This window comes from Eleutherodactylus coqui, chromosome 10 (assembly GCF_035609145.1).
Source record: "Eleutherodactylus coqui strain aEleCoq1 chromosome 10, aEleCoq1.hap1, whole genome shotgun sequence".
Lineage (NCBI taxonomy): Eukaryota > Metazoa > Chordata > Amphibia > Anura > Eleutherodactylidae > Eleutherodactylus > Eleutherodactylus coqui.
Genome location: NC_089846.1, coordinates 126,299,425 through 126,318,840, shown reverse-complemented (window position 1 = coordinate 126,318,840; position 19,416 = coordinate 126,299,425). Strand labels below are relative to the sequence as shown.

Genomic DNA, 19,416 nt, shown 5'->3' with positions numbered 1-19,416 from the left:
TAATGAATAAGCTTTACTTGCTGAAATTGGAGCACCTTTTTAACTCGCAAGTACCTAAACTGGTTTGGGAATCCTTCCCTTCAGGGTACTTTCTGCAGTTGAAATAAGTTCTTTCGACTGGTATCGCCTGTAGAAGCGGTGCGGCCAACGCCGGCATCACTAAATCATTGTGCTTCTGCAGAAAACCAAGAACCCGTTCTCCTTACATGCTAGAGTAAAGCAATCATAAAACTGCCGAGCGCTGCAGAATCTCATACTTCACGCAAAATGCGTGTGTGTGAATCCGATCACTGGATAACATTTCCCCCGATAGCTGTAACTGCGCTACAATAACAAACACAGCTCTGCGTACTCCACGTCTGCCACCGCGCTCCAACTGTGGTCTCGGTGTTAGTTGTGGCAGATGTCGTCACCACCTGTTCTTCTAGCATCAGCACTGCAGTTCAGAACAGTGATGCTGCAGCCTCTGATTGGCTGCAGCTGTCACCTGACTTCCGGTGACATCATCTGCTACAACAATCAGCGGGACCACAGTGGGGCTGCAATGCTGAATCGTGGCGGCAGAGAAGTGTTAAGTACCATTCTGCTTCTTATTATTTTAATGCAGTTACAGCAATTAGGGGAATGGTGTCCAGTAATCGGACAGCTCCTTTAATTTCAAGGGTCAACTCCTTCAATTACGATAACCCCCCCCAATACAATCTACTGCTAATCAGCACAGGAGCTGCTTACTAAGCGCAATGCTTATTCTTACTCCTTGTCCTTCAGCTAAAAGAAGCGAGAAGGAAATCCTTTAATTAGAACTTTCCCAGATGACTTGATTGAAAGGTCTGAACGAAGGAATAGCCTTGTCCTTGTCAGCGTTGACAGGAAATGCGCAGGACAGCTTATCTGAGCAGATAGAACTACGGCGTCATCAGCGGACACGGGAACACATTCTATAAACTGTACGACCAGCTGTTTACATGGACTCACTTCTCCACTGCAGAGCGCTTCTGGGACTTTCCTTGGTAGTTTAAAGCCATTTTCGTCTCCATGCCAGTATATACTGCAACACCTGCAGAACAGAAAAGGCCGATACTGAACAAAGACCAAGTTGGAAACGCTACCTAAAATACCAAATGACTTTGGTAGGACAGCTCGCACCTTCTACTTTCTTTAGCTATGCCTTCTTAGATGCCATTGTTTCTTAGTCATTGGGCTATTTGAGCGCAAACTGTGACTGAAGTGATGGAAATACGCTGCTCAGAAAAATGAAGGAAACACTTAAATCACACATGGGACCTTAATGATCTCCATCGTCTGTGGACTTCTTCACGCCTGTCACGTGCCAAGTGTGATCCTGCTCTCATCTGTGACCGGGATGCCAATGGTGGACCTGCCAATCAAGCTGGGCTATGAGCTCAGTCTCACTACCGGGCATTGGGCCGTCATGCCACCCTCACCCCTCTGACTATTTGGTCAGAAATATGCAGATCAGTAGCCCACTGGAGTCATTTTGTAAGGCTCAGCAAGCGCTCCTCCTCGCACAATGGAGCAGGTACTGGTCCTGATGTTGGGTTAATGCCCGTCTACGGCCAAGTCCTTATGTAACGGCCGTGTCCTGGTATCTGCTCTTGAGACTGCGCTGGGAGACAAAGTAAACCTTCCTGTGCCATCTTGGAGGAGCTGCAGTACCTGAGCAACCTGATTGGGCTGCAGGTGCCGCCTTGTTCTACCATAGTGACAAGGACACTGGCAAAAATGAAAAGGATAAGGAAAGACTAATTATCTCTGGCCACCGCCTGCAAAACTAGATTTTTTTTGAGGGGAAGGTGGTGGTGGTGGGGGAGGCGGGGTCATACTGTTATTTCTCCAGTGCACCCGTTGTCATGTTCATTTCAGGTGAAATTGGTTCACAATCACTTTAATGCCTCCTAGATGGACAGATTGACATCCCTGAAGTGACTTGGGGTCATTCGGTGATGCGTAAGGCTCCGATTACATGCAGCGTTTCTCTCCTTCAAAGTGCGGTTGGAGAAATGCCGATTGCAGCTGGTCAATGCCAACCGCATGGTACAGGTACGGGCCACGATCAGAGGAGCTCTGCCTGCATTGTGCTGCAGTCTAATAGCAAAAGCAGTTCCTTCATTTTAATTCTGGCTATGACAAATGAACAAATAAAAAAACTTCTCCTTAAACAAACAGAATAAACAATTTATGCAAATTCTTCTACTTACCATAAATTTTATTTGTATTTTTTAATGTCGCTCCTTTCAGCAGCAGATTTTCAGGGCCCAAAGATCTAAATAGAAGTAAAAGAAAGAATGTCAGAGTATTAGAGAAAAGACACCCGCTGTCACTGCAACTAAATAAAAAAAAGTACAAAAAGGGTGCAACTAATGATGCAACCACCGGGGGCATCATTTCAGGGAGACGTCAGGGCTATAATGAACTGTCTCCTGTGCACCAGTCAGTCAGCATCAAGATTTACAATATAAATCAGCACTTTGGAGGCTTTTGGATGCCGAGACAATAAGGAATCCTGTGGATCCAAGTTACTCTTCCCAATCTTCGCATACCCTCTGTTTGGCTGAGCATGCATATGTTCCTAATAGGTAGAGGGGGGTAAATCGCTGCCAGAGACTTCTCATGACAGCTAGCTCACTCCAGAATCAATGATCGAGCATGTTGGAAGTCCACATCAGACATCCGCAGAGAATGCCGGCCAACATGTAATATACATCACCTGGTCAGCGGGCCCCGTGAAGTTGGCAGGTTAGAGTGACCGCAGTCTAATAGGTACATCCACCTTAAATGGCTTTTCCAGTAAAATACTACTGATGACGTATCCCCAAAATTGGTCATCACTAGTTGATTGGCTGGGGTCCACCGTTTGGGACCCTGTCTGATCCACAAGACACAGGGCACAGAGTAGAAGCTGCTGCGCCAAGCCCTGTGTAGTGGCCGGTGCTTGCAATTGCAGCCACAGCTCGCATTAAAATCAATCACCCCTGTGTATTGCAGGACTGACGGCGGGTGCGAGATCAGCTGATCAGGCTGGGTCCAAAGTGGCAGATCCTTGCCAATTAACTATTGATGACCTATCCTGACAGTATTAAAAGTTTCCATCTTGCTGAGGATGCGGAAATATCAATATTTTACTGTAATAATTGTTAGAATAAAATAAAAAAAGGTAAAACAAAACACATCGATCACTGAATACATACAAATGTGTGGCTTAAGGCCCACTTCGACACAACGATAGTCGCTCAAAAGATGTCACTCAAGCAACTTTTGAGCGATAATCGTTGTGTCATTTACAGCGCAAAATGATCGCTCAAGATAAGCGATCACCTTGCACTGCCAGCAGTGGATGCAGAAGACAAGCGGGGTGTCTTCTGCAACCAGCTGTTCTCTGCTCCGAGCACCCGGCTGTTATAAAGCCAAGCGCTCGGGGCGGAGGATGCAGAAGACAAGCAAAGTGTTCCTGCTTGTCTTCTGCATCCAGCTGTTTCCCCGCTCCGAGCGCCCAGCTGTTATAAAGCCGAGCGCTGGGAGCGGAGTATGCAGAAGACAAGCATGGTGTCCCCGCTTGTCTTCTGCGTCCAGATGTTCCGTGCTGGGAGCACCCAGCTGTCATACAGCCGAGCGCTCCCACCGGAGGATGCAGAATACAAGCAGGGTGTCCCCGCTTGTCTTCTGCATCCAGATGTTTTCTGCACGGAGCGCCAGGCTGTTATACAGTGGAGCGCTCTGTGCCAGGTATGGAAAACAGAACTGGACCGCTCTGTTCTTCACACTCAGCCTGTCATCAGTGAGCGGGATACAGCTGAAACAATAGTATCAGCTGTATCCCGCTGTGAATCCCTGATAAGGCTCATCGTCGTCTTTCAGCACACTGAAAGATGCCGTTGAGTGATGGGATAACGAAAACTGCATGAAGCAAGTGCAGTTACACGCAACGAGTATTGCTCAAAAGCCATCTTTTGAGCGAATTTTGAGAGATAATCGTTGTGTCTAAATGGGCCTTTAGAGAACATAAATGTTGTGCGACAACGTCCACAAAGGAAACCCGGCTACATAAATCGTTATACCTTGCCTTGACTTCCTGATTAGTATATATGTTCATTCGGCCAACAAACCTAAAAAAAAAAATGAAGAATCTACATTAAATCTCAAAATCCAACTTTGAACAAAGTCAAACATGTAAACTGATAAGAGATGAGTCCTTTCATACCACACATTAGGTGCCTTCCCAGCTTGCTGCTGTATATACTGCACTACTGCAAGGCACATTCTCTTCTGTACAGTTGCCTTGGGTGAGGCTGCTGGTCAGTGACTTGTTGTAGCGCATCACACCCCGTCTTTACACAATGGCTGGAGTTGTGTTGGTCTGACATTTCCTTTGAGATCATTCTTACCCATTAGGCCCCATTGCACTGAATGGAAACACGCGCCATAGATCATACAGCGCTGACTCTTCCGCCTCGCAGGAAAATAAGGATTGCCTTGTTAATTCTTGGCTGCGTGCCGATTAGCTTCGTTCAGTGGGGCTAATCTGTGGTCAAGAGATGAAAATGCACCAAAGTAATCCAGTGGAATCGTGTGGATCCCAATGAAATGTGCAATAACCTTCCGCTGTGCATTCAGGAGACGGCGGCCGCATGACTCACTATTATGCCTGAAATCCACAAGGACTCGACGGAACTTTCCTTTTTCAAATGAAATTCTGTTAGAACTTGCAAGACACAATCTTTAACCCCTTAACGCCACAGGACGTAAGGTTAAGTCCTGCACGTTCGGGGTGTGTATGGAGGGAGATCGCAGGGTGATCTCCCTCCATACAATGTGGGCGCCGGCTATTTCTTACAGCTCCGATAAGCCACACGGCCCACAAAAAAAACCAAGTTCAGACATCAATGAAAAAATTAAAAAAATTAAGGTTTTTTAAAAGGGGGGAGGAAAAAAACGAAAATGGAAAAAAAGGGGACGGTCCTTAAGGGGTTAAGGCCCCCTCAGACAACAGTCGCTTGAACCCGAAGATCTGAGAGGGACCCGACAACTTTCGATTGAGTATGGGGGGGGGGGGGCCTCACGACTTTCCCTGGCTGATGATATTGGGGGAAAGAAGGATCGGGCACATGGACCCCCTTGCCCCCCTGTAGGTGAGCCACTGTTTGAGCCACCTGGCTGCGCCTTTCTTCACTGATCGCTCAGCTAAATCAAGTGTCCATATGTGGGGCAGCCAGGAGAAGCAGCTTTGGAAGGTGTACAACGGCTACTGCAGACGGCTCCGCTCTCAGGGCGGATTTACAGAGAAGAGTTTCAGGCGTGATTTCTCTGTGTTATCACATGCATAGAAATTGCACTGATTGCAATGAGTTCATTTACATGAGTGATTGTTTTATCTTGCATTGATTGTCCTACTTTTGGGTGATTCTACAGTATTACAAATTAATCGATTATTTCCTAAAGGAGCAAAAAAAAAAAAAAAAGTTGCCTCTCGCTGGCGTGTAAATGTGATTCTCATGTAAATGTGATTCTCATGTAAATGTGATTCTCATGTAAGTGTGATGCAATTTTCTATTTTTGCTATTGGAACAACATACAATTATCACGGGTGAGAAAATCGCTTTAATGGTTACATGACTGAGTAAATCAAACGCATTGTGCAAATAACTGAAAGCTGCGATGTGTAGTCACTAGGGGCCTCTCACACGGCCCGCTTACTGTGCCAACAATCGCTAGATCGAGTGGATGGCATAAGAATTCTTTGGTTGCTGCACGCCATTACACCCAACGATCCGCGATAATATGTTACATTGTTGCTGATCGGACCTAAAAATCATCGTCCATCTGCTGCAAAGCCTTTCCTGTAAACAGGCGGCACACTGATTTGCTGACTAAGAAGCAATGGCAGACCGGTTGACTAGCGGTGCGCTTATGTCCGAATTAATGAGACAAACTACCCAATTACTGCTTGTATGCTCGTTCCAACTTATCTTGCAGTGCAAAAGGGCCTTTAAGGCTGGGTTCACACAGTGCGGTTTTGCCGCGGATTGCCGTTGCATATCCGCACTGCGGCAAAACCGCTGCGTTTGCAGTGCAATGCACCACAAATGAGATTTGCCAAAAAGCTGTCCTCACAGTGCGGATTTTTTCCGCACAGCCGCAGTGCGGAAATGCAACTGCGGCGCGGTTTTCAAAGATGCAGCATGTCCATTCTACGGTCTTTTCCGCAGCGCTTTTCTGTCCATAGACCTCTATGGACGCAGCCAAATCTGCACCAAATACGCGGCAAAAAGTAAAAAAAGCGCTGCAGAAAAAACCGCTTGCGGATTTTTCCGCACGAAAATCCGCAAGCCCAAATTAACCTTTGAAGTGGTTTCGCCGCAGAAGCAGTTCTTCTGCGGCAAAACTGCGACGGAAAAACCGCGGCAAATCCGCCCTGTGTGAACCCAGCCTAAGGGGTTGTAACAGAATTTCTACAGCAAAAGAGATAATTTGTTGATTGGCTGAGACCCTCGCTGATCTCAACAATGGGGTTCCCATGCCCCCCATCTTCTTCACTGCAGGCTTACTGCAACCCCCCACAGCAACGAGGAGACGGAACTAAGCGCTAGTCATGCAAGCGCTCAATCACTCCATTCATCATCAATGGGACTGCAGAGACACCTTAGCAGCAGCCGCTCAGGTATTTCTGTCAGACCCATTGAAATGAATGAAGTGCTGACTATGCAGAGTGACATCACTGCAGGGGTAGAAGTGACATCACAGGGATAGGAGAGCCGGAGCCGGGAGACCCGTTCTCCAGATCCCCACCGATCAGCAGGTTATCCCTATGCTGTGGACAGAATCCTGTTACTGCCCCTTTAAGTGTTTGCTACATTCTTCTGCTCTGTTACATGATAAAGAGCTGAGCGATGTAAGGAGGATAATCAGCCGCCCAGACAATACTGGTGATTTGTTTGCACACAGCTGTGGTTTTAGGAAGTTGCAGTAAAACTGTGTTTGTGACCTTGGAGAAACAATTTATCGCATTTGTGAAGCTGAGATTCCGCAGCCTTGGAACCCCGCACTTGAAACCGTCAGGAAATCAGAAGATTGTGTAATTAAAAATCCCTGAAACAGTTTAATTGAATGCTCTAGTTATTTTAATTAAGACAGGATTCTTAATTAAATGCTTTAAGCTACAGTCTAGCAATTTCTTAAAAAAAACAAACTCAATGTCTAATGATTCGGCGTCGGAGCGGAAATTGAAGCGCCAACAGTGTGTAAAGTCTAACCGTATCGCACTGCGAACAGACCGCCGGTCGCACTGCCTCTACCCACCTCTAATATTCCTCCGGCCAGGTAGAACACTGCAGACAGGAGGACTGATAGAGCACCAGTCAGCAGTCATTCACCATAAAACAATGATGCTGGAGGATCGCTTCATAGAACATTTTGCTGGTCCTCTGTTATTACTCCTGGCAACGTATCTGAGACCGACGGAATGTAAGAACACAACCTATTGCCAATTGTCAGTGTATGCATATGTTTCCAGGAGTAATAACAGAGGATTAGCATAATCTTTTAGTCCTCCGTTATTCCTCCTGGAAATATATGCATACATTGATAGTTGTGTTCTTACATGAAGATTTTATTTTGAGTCAGCAGGAAAATAAATACATGACTTGATGGTCACAAGTGCAGAAGCTTTAGAACTCATGAGCAGAGGTAAGGTCCTTACTTGTAAAGGTCCGGCTGGGGCTGTTCACACTCGATGGTGGCTCGGAGAGTGTCTACCGCTTCATCGCTGCAGAGATCAGACGTTTCCCGTACTGCAAAGTAGGTCTGCAATAAAGAGGAGTAGAGCGTGTCACGTACACAACGATCACGTATCTGCGGAAGACAAGCGCAGCCGAGGACTCTGCCGACTATATTTAGAATCTCCCTTAATTAGCAGCAGTCCCGTCATTGATGGAAAGGCTGCGAAAATCACTAAGCTTCCACGCTATTAATAGAGCCAAATTATTATGGCTGCCAAGGTTCGGTTTTCCGATGCCCCGTCATTCTTCACTCTGCGGAGGACTGATGAATTGGACACAACTGAGCTGCTGGGGAACTCGCTGACCTTCTAATGGAACATGTAAGAAAGGTGCCGATGCAGAGAGCCGCGGGCACAAGAATATGAAGAAAATTGCTATTTGCTCTCAAGCTTAACTGTATTTACAGCGTTGCCCCAGAAATCCCTATAGAGCATCGGCCACTTTTCTGTCCTTTTCTATTTATTAATAATTGTTACACTTGTATAACATTTCCTAGTAAATGTTTAAAGGGCTTCTAGTGGGAATAACATATTGATGACCTATTCTCAAGGAGAGGTCATCAATACCAGGTCACTGTACACCTGGCACAGCGCTGTACATTCTATAGTGGCTGTGCCTGGTATAGCACCTGAACGAGACTGAGCTATTCTTAGGTCAGGCTTACAGGGGCGGACTGGATTCCGCAGATTCCCGACTGGAGACCCTACGCACTTGAATTCTCCTGTACGCACATGACCATGGCAGCTCGCCATCGGTCATGCACAGTACAGCTTTTTTTCAGTATTTGCATTTCCCATGCCGTCGCTCAGCGATGACAAAGGTACCCGTGTCCCATGTGCAATGTTAATTGCGTATGCTCTGCAGGTCGGGTGGCCTGCATTGAGGGATCTGCGACAAAATAGAGCATGCTGCAATTTTTTTCCGTTCCATTTTCTTTTATGATATACAGAGTTTCTCAAACATATAGAAACACCCATATAGAATGCAAAACACCCAATTTTGTATACGGCTTGCGGGGAAAGGATGGCCATTCCAAATGGTGAAATTCTCTGCCAGTTTGATATGTCACACACCTACCTTCCCATTAGAAAAATGAAGAGTTAAATCAAAGATGGCGGCATTCAAAGAGGGCCATCATTTTGGTGTCATTGCCTAACAAGTCCCTCCCCCCCCCCAACTTGTGTGCAGAATCGGATCACCGCCTGTTTTCATTCTATATTAGCGTTTCCACACTTTTGAGACACGCTGTATGGAATTAAAATATATTGCTTTTTGCACCTTCTATTTCAAGCATTATGGGGGGAATTTACTTAAACAGGCGTTTCATATGAAGGTCTTGATCCAAATTGCGCTGGAGTGAAATGCACAAACTTTTTTAAGAGGCCCTCCAGGTTTCAATGGCAATAGGTTCAGGAACATGTGGCTAGCTGCGTAGAGCAATAGTGCCTGCAGAACACTACAATGGTGAGATACAACCCCAGCCCTCGGTGACGCTCCCTACTCAGACCCTACAGAATAGTATGGCATTGCTGGGTATTGGTTTTATAGAGCCTGGGATGTGAATGCAAAAGGTCCAGATGATTGGAAGCAGGTTTTATAAATATTCAAGTCCCTCTAAATATGTGTCATGGTCACTTTAAATGAAATTAGCTGAAACTGCAAAGTAGCTTAAGTACCTTGAAGTTAGACTCCCCATCAAGACTTGCGGTAGTAACTGTGCAGGTACCATCTCCACAGCTGGAGGCCAGAAGGATGAGGTCACATGGGAAGGTCTCATCGTCTCTCACTTCAACTATGTCGCCAACCTTTAAAAATATATATATATATATTTCAGGCAGAATTCTAAAAAAAAACCTACAGCAATTACTTTTCTTCTGGAATCAGAATTATCAGCCTAATTTGTACATTTTTCATAGAAAACACCTATTCATCTGTGCAGTTAGAAGAAGAGGATGCTGAGAGATCCATCTTCAGCTAGCCAACTTCATGGATGAATAGGGAGTCCCAGCTGTGCCTGCACTGTTATCACTAGTGCAGGCACAGCAGCTTTCATAGACCAGTATAATAATAATGCCTGCCTTGTGTTTTATTAACTTTATATATACATTGCCCCCCTAAGCCTCCTCTCCTGACATCTTTTATGTTGATTGCTCCTGCTGCCATCCTTCCCAGTAGTTGTACTGGATTGCAGACAGCTTCTCCTCTTCGCAGTACACCCGTTCCCCACCGGACCCCATGTCAGGGTCTCAGTGCATTGGGTTGCAACATACTGTGACATAATGTATGTCACAACCCAATGCACTGAGACCCTGACAGTGTAACGGCTTTAATGGGGAATGGGTGCGCTGGATGGAGGAGAAGCTGTCTGTAACACAGTGAAACTTCTTCACTTCACAGCGCCTGGGGACAGCGGCAGCAACGATGAACCTAAAAGATGTCATTAGAGGACGCTATGGGGGCAATGCATATATACATTTAATAAAACATAATGCAGCCATGTATTATTATACTGCGCTATGAAAGCTGCTGTGCCCGCACTAGTGATAACAGTGCGGGCACAGCCAGGGCTCCCTATTCATCCATGCAGTTAGCTTAAGATGGATTTCTCAGCAGTATCATCTAGCTGCATAGCTAAATGGGGGTTTTCTACTAAAAAAAAAATGTACAGAACAGGCTGAACATTGGATTATATTAGGAAATGTCTGCATGACTCCGCCAACATAGACAGACTTTATGTAGTCTACCTCTTAGCCCTTTAAATGGATAAGTACAATGCCTTTATTGCGGCCAAGTCTATTTTATTCAGTACAGTCACTCTTTAATATGTCATAAGGGGAAAAAAAACTGTGTAAATCTACTGTAGGTTCGGCGAGGACTCGTATCCCCAAAGCAAGCCTGGCGTTAGGATTCTGACAGCAGAAAATTGCCTATTCGGAATTTTATAGCCCGTTATGCTCCGAGCATAGGAATTCTGATAAACACTGAATAATATATGAACATGGAATACATTATTACACAAAGGGAAAACTGGAAAAAACACTCTTACGATGGGCTTCAAAAGTGTTCTTTAACTTTGTGGGTTGTTTTTGAGTTATACCTTAAGATGTCCCCACCATAAAACTGAGGGAAAATGGTCAGGAGCCGTCTGTAAGGGGTGAAATAGCCAGTGCCTACAGCTCCCACTAGTGGTGCTGCATATAATGCCTGGCATCCAACTGAAAAGGACATTCTGGAGGCGTGTTGTATGAAAAGGGCCTGAGGATCAGTCAGCACTGCTGAAACAGTGCCCGCTTGTGCTGCCCGCAGTCCTCAAGGCTCCTCCCACACTTCCTTTTCAGCTGTATGCCAGGCGCAGTATAGTTTGTTGATGGGTTCTAAGGGAAATCGAGGAGTGTTTACTGCTCTTTACTAACAATTTCACATGAAGGGAATGGGAAAAATATAATTCCACTGCAGATACACCATCTTAAGCCTTTCACGACTAAGGCTGAGTTCACACGGGGTGGATTTGTCGCGGAAATTCCGTCCAGAATTTTGCTGCGGCAAATCCGCATGCGGCCGCTAAACCCGGGATTAGCCAGACATGTGGACGAGACTTCTCAGAAATCTCGTCCATGCGGGACGGCCAATCCGCACGGATTTGCCGTCCGCAGCATGTTAATTTTTTTTTTGCTTCTGCTGCGGCCGTGCTCTCCTCTATGGGAGCGCCGGCCGCAGCGGAAGAGCGAGCGGCCGGGACGCTTCAAAACCGCCGCAGATTTTTCGCCGCGGTTTTTCGCAGCGGCCAAACCGCGAGATTTCTGTCGAGAATCCGCCCCCGTGTGACCCCAGCCTAAGGGTCATTGATGCGTTGGCGTCCAGGTCACATTCTGCAGTTCTGATAGCCCCCTTTTTTTTTTTTTAAATCGTACATGTTTTCTGGGGGTGAGTTGTTTTTCTTAATGGTACTATTTAATGTACTAGAGGACTTTTAAAAAATTCTAAATGGGGCAAAGTGGGGAAAAAATGCAAGTGTACTTTATTTTTTCTTTTTGAAAAGGGGCATTATTTTTAATTACATGTTTTTAATTATTATAAAAATAAAAATTAATGGTTAAAGAATAGAGATGAGCGAGTATACTCGCTAAGGCACATTACTCGAGCGAGTAGTGCCTCAGCCGAGTATCTCCCCGCTCGTCTCTAAAGATTCGGGGAGCGGCAGGGGGCGGGGAGCGGCGGGGGAGAGAGGGGAGAAACGGAGGGGAGATCTCTCTCTCCCTCTCTCCCCCCCGCAACTCACCTGTCACAGGCGCCCGAATCTTTAGAGACGAGCGGGGAGATACTCGGCTAAGGCACTACTCGCTCATCTCTAATAAAGAAAAAACCCTTCTCACAGTCTTTGCATCAAAAACATTAAAAAAAAAATAAAAATTGCTATTGCCATGTGATTGCAGATGAAGCATGAGTTAATCCGTTTGTGGTCGCTCTCAAAGCGAATGTCTCAATGTCTCCCTTCTCTTCTCCTTCCATATTTGTATATCTAAATATATGCCTATAAATGTGATGTTATAACCTAATCAGCTGAAAACTCCAATAAAAATTATTTTGGAAAATTGGTATTGCTATATAAAAAGCTCCAATTTATTAAAATATCCCATTATGACTCCTGCATGGATAACTCTATTGGAAAAAAAAACACTCACACACAACGGCAGAATTGAACTTTTTTGGTCACTCCATCTCTCTTTTATAAAAAACTATCAAAAAGTTGTATGCTCCCCGAATTGGTACCAATACAAAGTACGGGTTACCTCTCAAAAAACAAACCCTTACACAGCGCCATCTACGGAAAAATAAAGTTATGGGAGTTAAAATATGGCAACAGAAAGCAATTTAAAGAAAAAAAAAATGTGCTTTACTTATTTTTAATTCTTTTTAGTTCCCATAGAGAACTTGAGCAGATGATACGATGATATTGCATTATGCTGTATTTTAACAGGCCACTGGCACGTCCATATTAGGCAAATAATCATGACACCCGGAGGCCGCCCCCGTGATCTTATCCCAGCGGAAGAGGAGAGGATGGGGGGCGCGTTCGGGACATTCAAATCCTGATTAATGGTGACATCTAAATACCGCTGTCACAACTCAAAGCAGCATTTGAAGGGTTACCAGCCGCCATCAAAGTTCTCTCTTATAACGGCTGTAGCGGACGGGTGGCAGCTGTTAAAGACAGCCAGTGACCGGCGTATATGAAGCGAGTTCTGCTTCTGAGCCCGCTCTATATACAGCATATGCTACGGACAGCTATAGACATCCTAACTGCATTGGGTACGTGCAGTTAGGATGTATATAGTCATATATGTGACAGGAAGGGGTTAAGGGCAATATCTACCCTGTTTCCCCGAAAATAAGACACGTCTTATATTACTTTTTTCTCCCAAATATGCGCTACGTCTTATTTTCAGGGGGTGTCTTATTTCGCCGCGGCAAATCTGTCTGTAGCCACTAATCCCTCAATTGGCCAGCTTTGTGGACGAAATTTCTCAGAAATCTCGTCCACCTGGGACAACGAATCTGTCACGGCAAAGCTGGGAGAAGCCGGTGTTGTGGTGCGGATTCACCGGCCACAGAAACGGAAAAGCGTGCAGCCAGGTCGCTTCAAAACAAGCAGCTGAGAGCCGTGGGTTTTGAAGCAGCGCTTTCCCGGTGGAAATCTCGCTGTTTATCGCTGTGGCCAAACTGCGAGATTTCCGCTCTGTGAGAACCCAGCCTTAAGAATCACACACAGGTTGCCTGACTCACACACAGAGCCATAAAAAATAAGGGCTGTAAAGTAACGTACCTGTCTGCAGACAGAAGTTCCTGGACCACTTGTAAGCAGGGATGGTATTGCAGCTTCTGGCCACCAGGGGGAGCTCATCGCAGCAGACATGTACAGCAGGAACAGAACGTACAGTATGGACTTTTCCAGCCAGCAAGGGGAGCTCACAACAGCACACTTGTACAGCACAGCAGGGACAGGATAACAGCAGACTGTCTGCAGATCTACCTATACATCTGGAGGTAGGAGACAACGGGGATGGCAGCAGGGGACAGGCCTCTTGACTTGCCTGCACACTTTACTATGCCTTACTATTGGGGGGTGCCTTATATTTGGGACTTCTGCAAATTTCAGGGGGTGCCTTATTTTCAGGGGGTGTCTTATTTTCGGGGAAACACGGTAGTTGAAAACTGGAAAATTAACTTCATCTCCAGCTTGATCTCCCGCGTTAGGGAGGTTACGTTATTTGTAATATTTGACGTAGCTTGTGTCACAGTTTTCACTAGCCCACATGTAGGCACTTTGTCTGATAACGGAGCCCACATAGAAGTCTACAGTAGTCGGTTGTGTGAATGAGCCCCTACGGTTATCTGTGCCCGGACTAAATGACTATTCATCCATCAGACAACAATACTTGCCTTAATCTTCTCACTCTCTTCCTTGACTCGCTTAGCGTTTTCGATGACGTAGACTGTGCTCTTATTGACTTCATTGTCTGCTCGATGTCGAAGCCAATCTTCATAGCCCTAATGCAAACGATGCGACAGACTCTCATAAGCAGCTCTCATGGGGGACACGGACTACTAGAAATACTTCTTCATCAGTCACCACTCTTAACACGTTGTGGGAGACATTCCATCAAGGCATTCTTGGTGCTCTTAGGAGAGATGTTACCCCTAAGGAGAGATGTTACCTCTCCCAACCTACGTCACAGGCCTCTCCCCAGCCAAGCCAGGAACCTACTGAGCACTGATCAGGGGCAAAAACCCCAAAACAGCTGTCTGTGTACGGATTCTGGCTTGGTTTTTAATTCCCAATCATTGCTCTACAGACCTTTCTAAAGGGTCAGGCATTGATTTGAAGGTATAGGTGACGCTGCAGAGGTATTACTCCATCTCCCTTATTTGCATATTACCCAGAGGAGCATGGATGGCCTTAGAAGTCTCCTCACTCACCTTCTTGGTGCTCTCCTTAAGAAGTTATGTTAGCCCTCCCGATCAAGGCATCAGACATGTAAGGCTAGGTCGCATCGGACAGCACATGGACATTCATGGCATGCCCTACCTCTCGTCCGTGAAACGGACAGGAATAGGACATGCCGTGAGTGTATTCATAAGGGCTTATTTAGATGACCGTATATTGGCTCAGTTTTCACGCGGAGCCGATATACGGTGTCCTTGTCTGCAGGGGGGGGGGGAGGATGGAAGAGCCAGGAGCAGGAACTGAGCTCCCGCCCCCTCTCCGCCCCTTGCCACTATTTGCAATAGGAGGGGGTGAGATGGGGGCGGAGCTAAGTCCAGGCAGTTAGCCCCACCCCCGTCCCGCCCCTCCCACTGCAAATAGTGGCGAGGGGCGGGAGCTCAGTTCCTGCTCCTGGCTCTTCCCCCCACCCCCACCCCTGCAGACAAGGACACATATATCGGCTCGGCGTGAAAACCGAGCCGATATACGGTCGTCTAAATAAGCCCTTAGTCTGTGTGGAAGAAAGCCCATGAGCATAACCTCATAGGCCTATAATGAGGCCGTGTGCTGCCTGTGCATTCCCAGCACATGGCCCCAAGTACAATAGTGTGACGGGGGCCACATGCAAAAAAAAAAATCCTGACAAGTCAAATATTCTGCCAGTAACTTAGCCAAATTAAGTCAATATCGGCATTTTAAAGAAATTTACAATTAAAAATAAAAATTAAAACCATTTTAATTTTTAAGGAAAACAATACAAAATATTGAGAATTTATACGACTTTCTATGGATTTATAGCCCATCCACTTTATAAATGAAAGGCTCGTTGTAAAATTTGTTGTCCGCTAAATGCCCTAATTAGGTTGGAGTTGATAACTATTAAAAACTAGACTGCACTTTCTAAACACTTTTGATACGTCATATGGACATGCCAATAGTTTTGATTGCTGGGGTCCGGCTGTAGAGACCCCCACCAACTTCTATAATGGCCATCTGAGGCGCTCGTCCGAGGTCTACCACTGCACTAGTTGAAGATGGGCCCATAGGCTTTCTATTAAGTCCATCTTCAGCTAGTGAGCAGTGACAGCGCTCCGAGAAGCACGTCAGCTAGATCATTTTACCTATGACTAGGGGTCTCAGCAGCCGGACCTCCAGTGACCCAAACATGTGACATGTGAAGAGTACACAGAGAGTGCAGATATACTTTCCATCCCAAAAGACAAGAGTGAACAATAAGTATTACTGTTACCTGGTAATTACCAGCTCCTTACCTGTTTGATAGCAGTGACTGTGATGACAAAGAACAGAGGAAGGCCACTTGTTACGGGGCTTGTTGGTGTATCAACAATCGCCTGTGAAGGAGCACACAACCATGTCATTGTTCCAGAAGATTACCCAACCACAGAGGCAGAGCCAACCAGAAACCTCAGCAAAATTCATTGGCATCAGACGAAATAACATGCATCACTAAAGTTGGCCAATTAACAATCCGAACAATAGCAACAAGTCTTAAAGAGTTAAGGCCCATTTAGACAACAATTATCGCCCAAAATTTGCTCAAAAGCCGTCTTTTGAGCCATAATTGTTGTGTCTAAACGCGTGGCCATCGTGCACTGTTCGCTCATCGGTGATTTCTAGCAAGTTAGAAATCCCCGATGACTCCTATCAGTGACGCACCCTGATATTCTCAGCAGGTGGTGCTGATCGCATTCTTTCAGCTGGTATCCCGCTGGGACTTCCCAGCAGGTTACCAGCTGGAAGCTTCAATACAGCAGCTGTCAGCGCTCCTACTGTTTTATGGAGCTAACAGCTCAGCAGGACACTGCTGATAATTGCGAGAACAAAGCAGCTATTTGCATATAAACATCTGCTTTGTTCTCGGAGCTATCTTGGCGATATCCCGCTCTCCTTTTTTGAGCGAATTTTGAATGATAATCGTTTTGTCTAAATGGGCCTTTAATGACACATAGAATAATAAGCGGGATCAGATAATAATGACAGGTCAGCTAGTGTCCGCGTCAAGAGTCATATAAACAGTGCATACAACAGAGAGATACCACAGTAGAATCCTAGAATGGTAGAGTTGGAAGGGACCTCCAGGGTCATCGGGTCCAACCCCCTGCTCAGTGCAGGATTCACTATCACTGACAGATGTCTGTCCAGCCTTTGTTTGAAGACTTCCATTGCAGGAGAACTCACCACCTCCCGTGGCAACCTGTTTCACTCATTGATCACCCTCACTGTCAGAAAGTTTTTTTCTAATATCTAATCTGTGCCTCCTCCCTTTCAGTTTCATCCCATTGCTTCTAGTCTTTCCTTGTGCAGATGAGAATAGGGCTGATCCTTCTGCAGTGTGACAACCCTTCAGATATTTCTAGACAGCTATTAAGTCTTCTCTCAGCCTTCTCTTCTGCAAGCTAAACATTCTCAGATCCTTTAACCGTTCCTCATAGGACATTATTTGCAGACCGCTCACCATCTTGGTATCTCTTCTGAAACTTACTCTAGTTTGTCTATGTCTTTATTAAAGTGGGGTGCACAGAACTGGACACGGTATTCCAGATGAGGTCTGACTAAGGAAGAGTAGAGGGGGATAATGACCTCACGTGATCTGGACTCTATGCTTCTCTTAATACATCCCAGAATTGCGTTTGCCTTTGTGACTGCTGCATCACATTGTTGACTCGTGTTCAGTCTATGTCACATCTTGGCATTCTGGACGCTGGGTATATATATGAGACTTCAGCAAAGAGTGGTAGATTGTGCTAGACCTAAACATACCCTAAATGTCCCCATTTGGTTGGAGTTCTCCAGACCAGAGATCAGTGCAAGGCTGGCCATACACAACAGATGTAGATTGGCTGAACCTGTTGATTATCTAATATACATAGCGCCCTCCCAACTCTACCTTGACAGCAAATATCAAGGAAGATACGGGTCAGGCAATTGAAACCATCCAATCCCTTTCCTACGGAGAAAAGTTGTTTCTAGAAGGGGTTTTCGCCCTCGTTGCATTGAGAATACATGCACACTTCACAAAGTCGAGCATGCATGTGTATAGATGGATCAGGAGAGACAGCTGTCAGCCAAATGAGCTTTCTTCTAACAGCTAGCTAAAACATATGGGCATAATATGTCACTGGCCATCTAATTCAGATGACACTACGGGACAACATTCCCCCTATACCACCAACTGTGCCAAAATGTACTTACCACTCCTCTATCGTCACGATCCAGTGCTGCAGCCCCGCTGATTGTTGTGGCAGAGGACATCAGTGGCAGTCACCTGACCGCTGTAGCCAATAAGAAGTTGCAGTGTCACTGCCCGTTCTCGTGGCATCAGCGTTCACATGACAGGACCATTCCCTTAAGGCTAGGGATACACAGTGACAAAAAGTGGCCTGTGGTTTGTGATAAAACTGCAGTATTACTGCGAGTCGAGAATTGCAACTTTTAGAAAGACCGATTTAGTAGACCGGGCTGGACTGGGCTACGGTCTACTCGGTCGGGCGCCTACCACTTGTGTAACCTATACTAGTCAGGAAGGTCTCTGCCCTGGGAGCAAGCGGCACTAGTCCTCACATGGCTCATTGCATCTCAAAAACTGCAGGACTTTATCCCAGATCAAACAACTGGCCCAACCAGATTAGAAGTCACCGCAGGCATAAGGACAAGCCAAGCCAGTAAGACTGGAACTCCTGACCTTTACTACTTGTGGGTACTCAAAAGTGTCATACTGTATAGATTAGGACAGGGGGGGCACAACATGCGGCCATGAGGCTTACAAGGTTGTTCGTGTGGCCCCAATCACCTGGACACAGAAATAAGTAACTGCTCATATGTAGTTACCATGGTGAAGAGGACTGGCATATAGCAGGGCAACAGGAATGGGCAAGTACTAAGGGTGCACTACGTAGCCATATCAGCACCCCTTATATATTAGGACAAGTACTTAGGGTGTACTATGTAGCAATATCAGGGCCTCCTATATATTAGGACAAGCACTAAGGGTGCACTACGTAGCCATATCAGGGCCCCTTATATATTAGGACAAGTACTAAGGGTGCACTACGTAGCCATATCAGGGCCCCCTATATATTAGGACAAGTACTAAGGGTGCACTACGTAGCCATATCAGGGCCCCCTATATATTAGGACAAGTACTAAGGGTGCACTACGTAGCCATATCAGGGCCCCCTATATATTAGGACAAGTACTACGGGTGCACTACGTAGCCATATCAGGGCCCCCTATATATTAGGACAAGTACTAAGGGTGCACTACGTAGCTATATCAGGGCCCCCTATATATTAGGACAAGCACTAAGGGTGCACTACGTAGCCATATAAGGGCCCCCTGTATATTAGGACAAGTACTAAGGGTGCACTACGTAGCCATATCAGGGCCCCCTATATATTAGGATAAGTACTAGGGGTGCACTACGTGGCCATATCAGGGCCCCCTATATATTCGGACAAGTACTAAGGGTGCACTACGTAGCAATATCAGGGCCCCCTATATATTAGGACAAGTACTAAGGGTGCACTGTGTAGTCACGTCTGGGCCCCCTGTATATGGGGACAAGTACTAAGGGTGCTCTGTGTAGTCATGTCTGGGTCCCCTATATATTAGGACAAG

At 46.0% G+C, this 19,416-nt stretch overlaps 1 protein-coding gene and 1 long non-coding RNA gene across 4 annotated transcripts in view; both read right to left on the bottom strand.

The window, feature by feature from the left end:
- LOC136580895 (uncharacterized) overlaps positions 1-19,416 on the bottom strand; it is a 261,801-nt gene that overhangs the window by 74,548 nt on the left and 167,837 nt on the right. The gene's annotated exons all lie outside the window — the stretch shown is intronic.
- Positions 1-19,416, bottom strand: part of ATP11C (ATPase phospholipid transporting 11C) — a 157,756-nt gene that overhangs the window by 71,325 nt on the left and 67,015 nt on the right. For all 3 annotated transcript variants that reach the window (XM_066581798.1, XM_066581797.1, XM_066581796.1), the window contains exons 4-10: positions 16,050-16,130; positions 14,235-14,342; positions 9,470-9,598; positions 7,715-7,818; positions 4,077-4,124; positions 2,220-2,284; positions 976-1,057 (exon numbers count right to left, since the gene is read on the bottom strand). In XM_066581798.1, the coding sequence (XP_066437895.1) occupies positions 976-1,057; positions 2,220-2,284; positions 4,077-4,124; positions 7,715-7,818; positions 9,470-9,598; positions 14,235-14,342; positions 16,050-16,130 (617 nt within the window). The remainder of the gene's footprint in view (positions 1-975; positions 1,058-2,219; positions 2,285-4,076; positions 4,125-7,714; positions 7,819-9,469; positions 9,599-14,234; positions 14,343-16,049; positions 16,131-19,416) is intronic.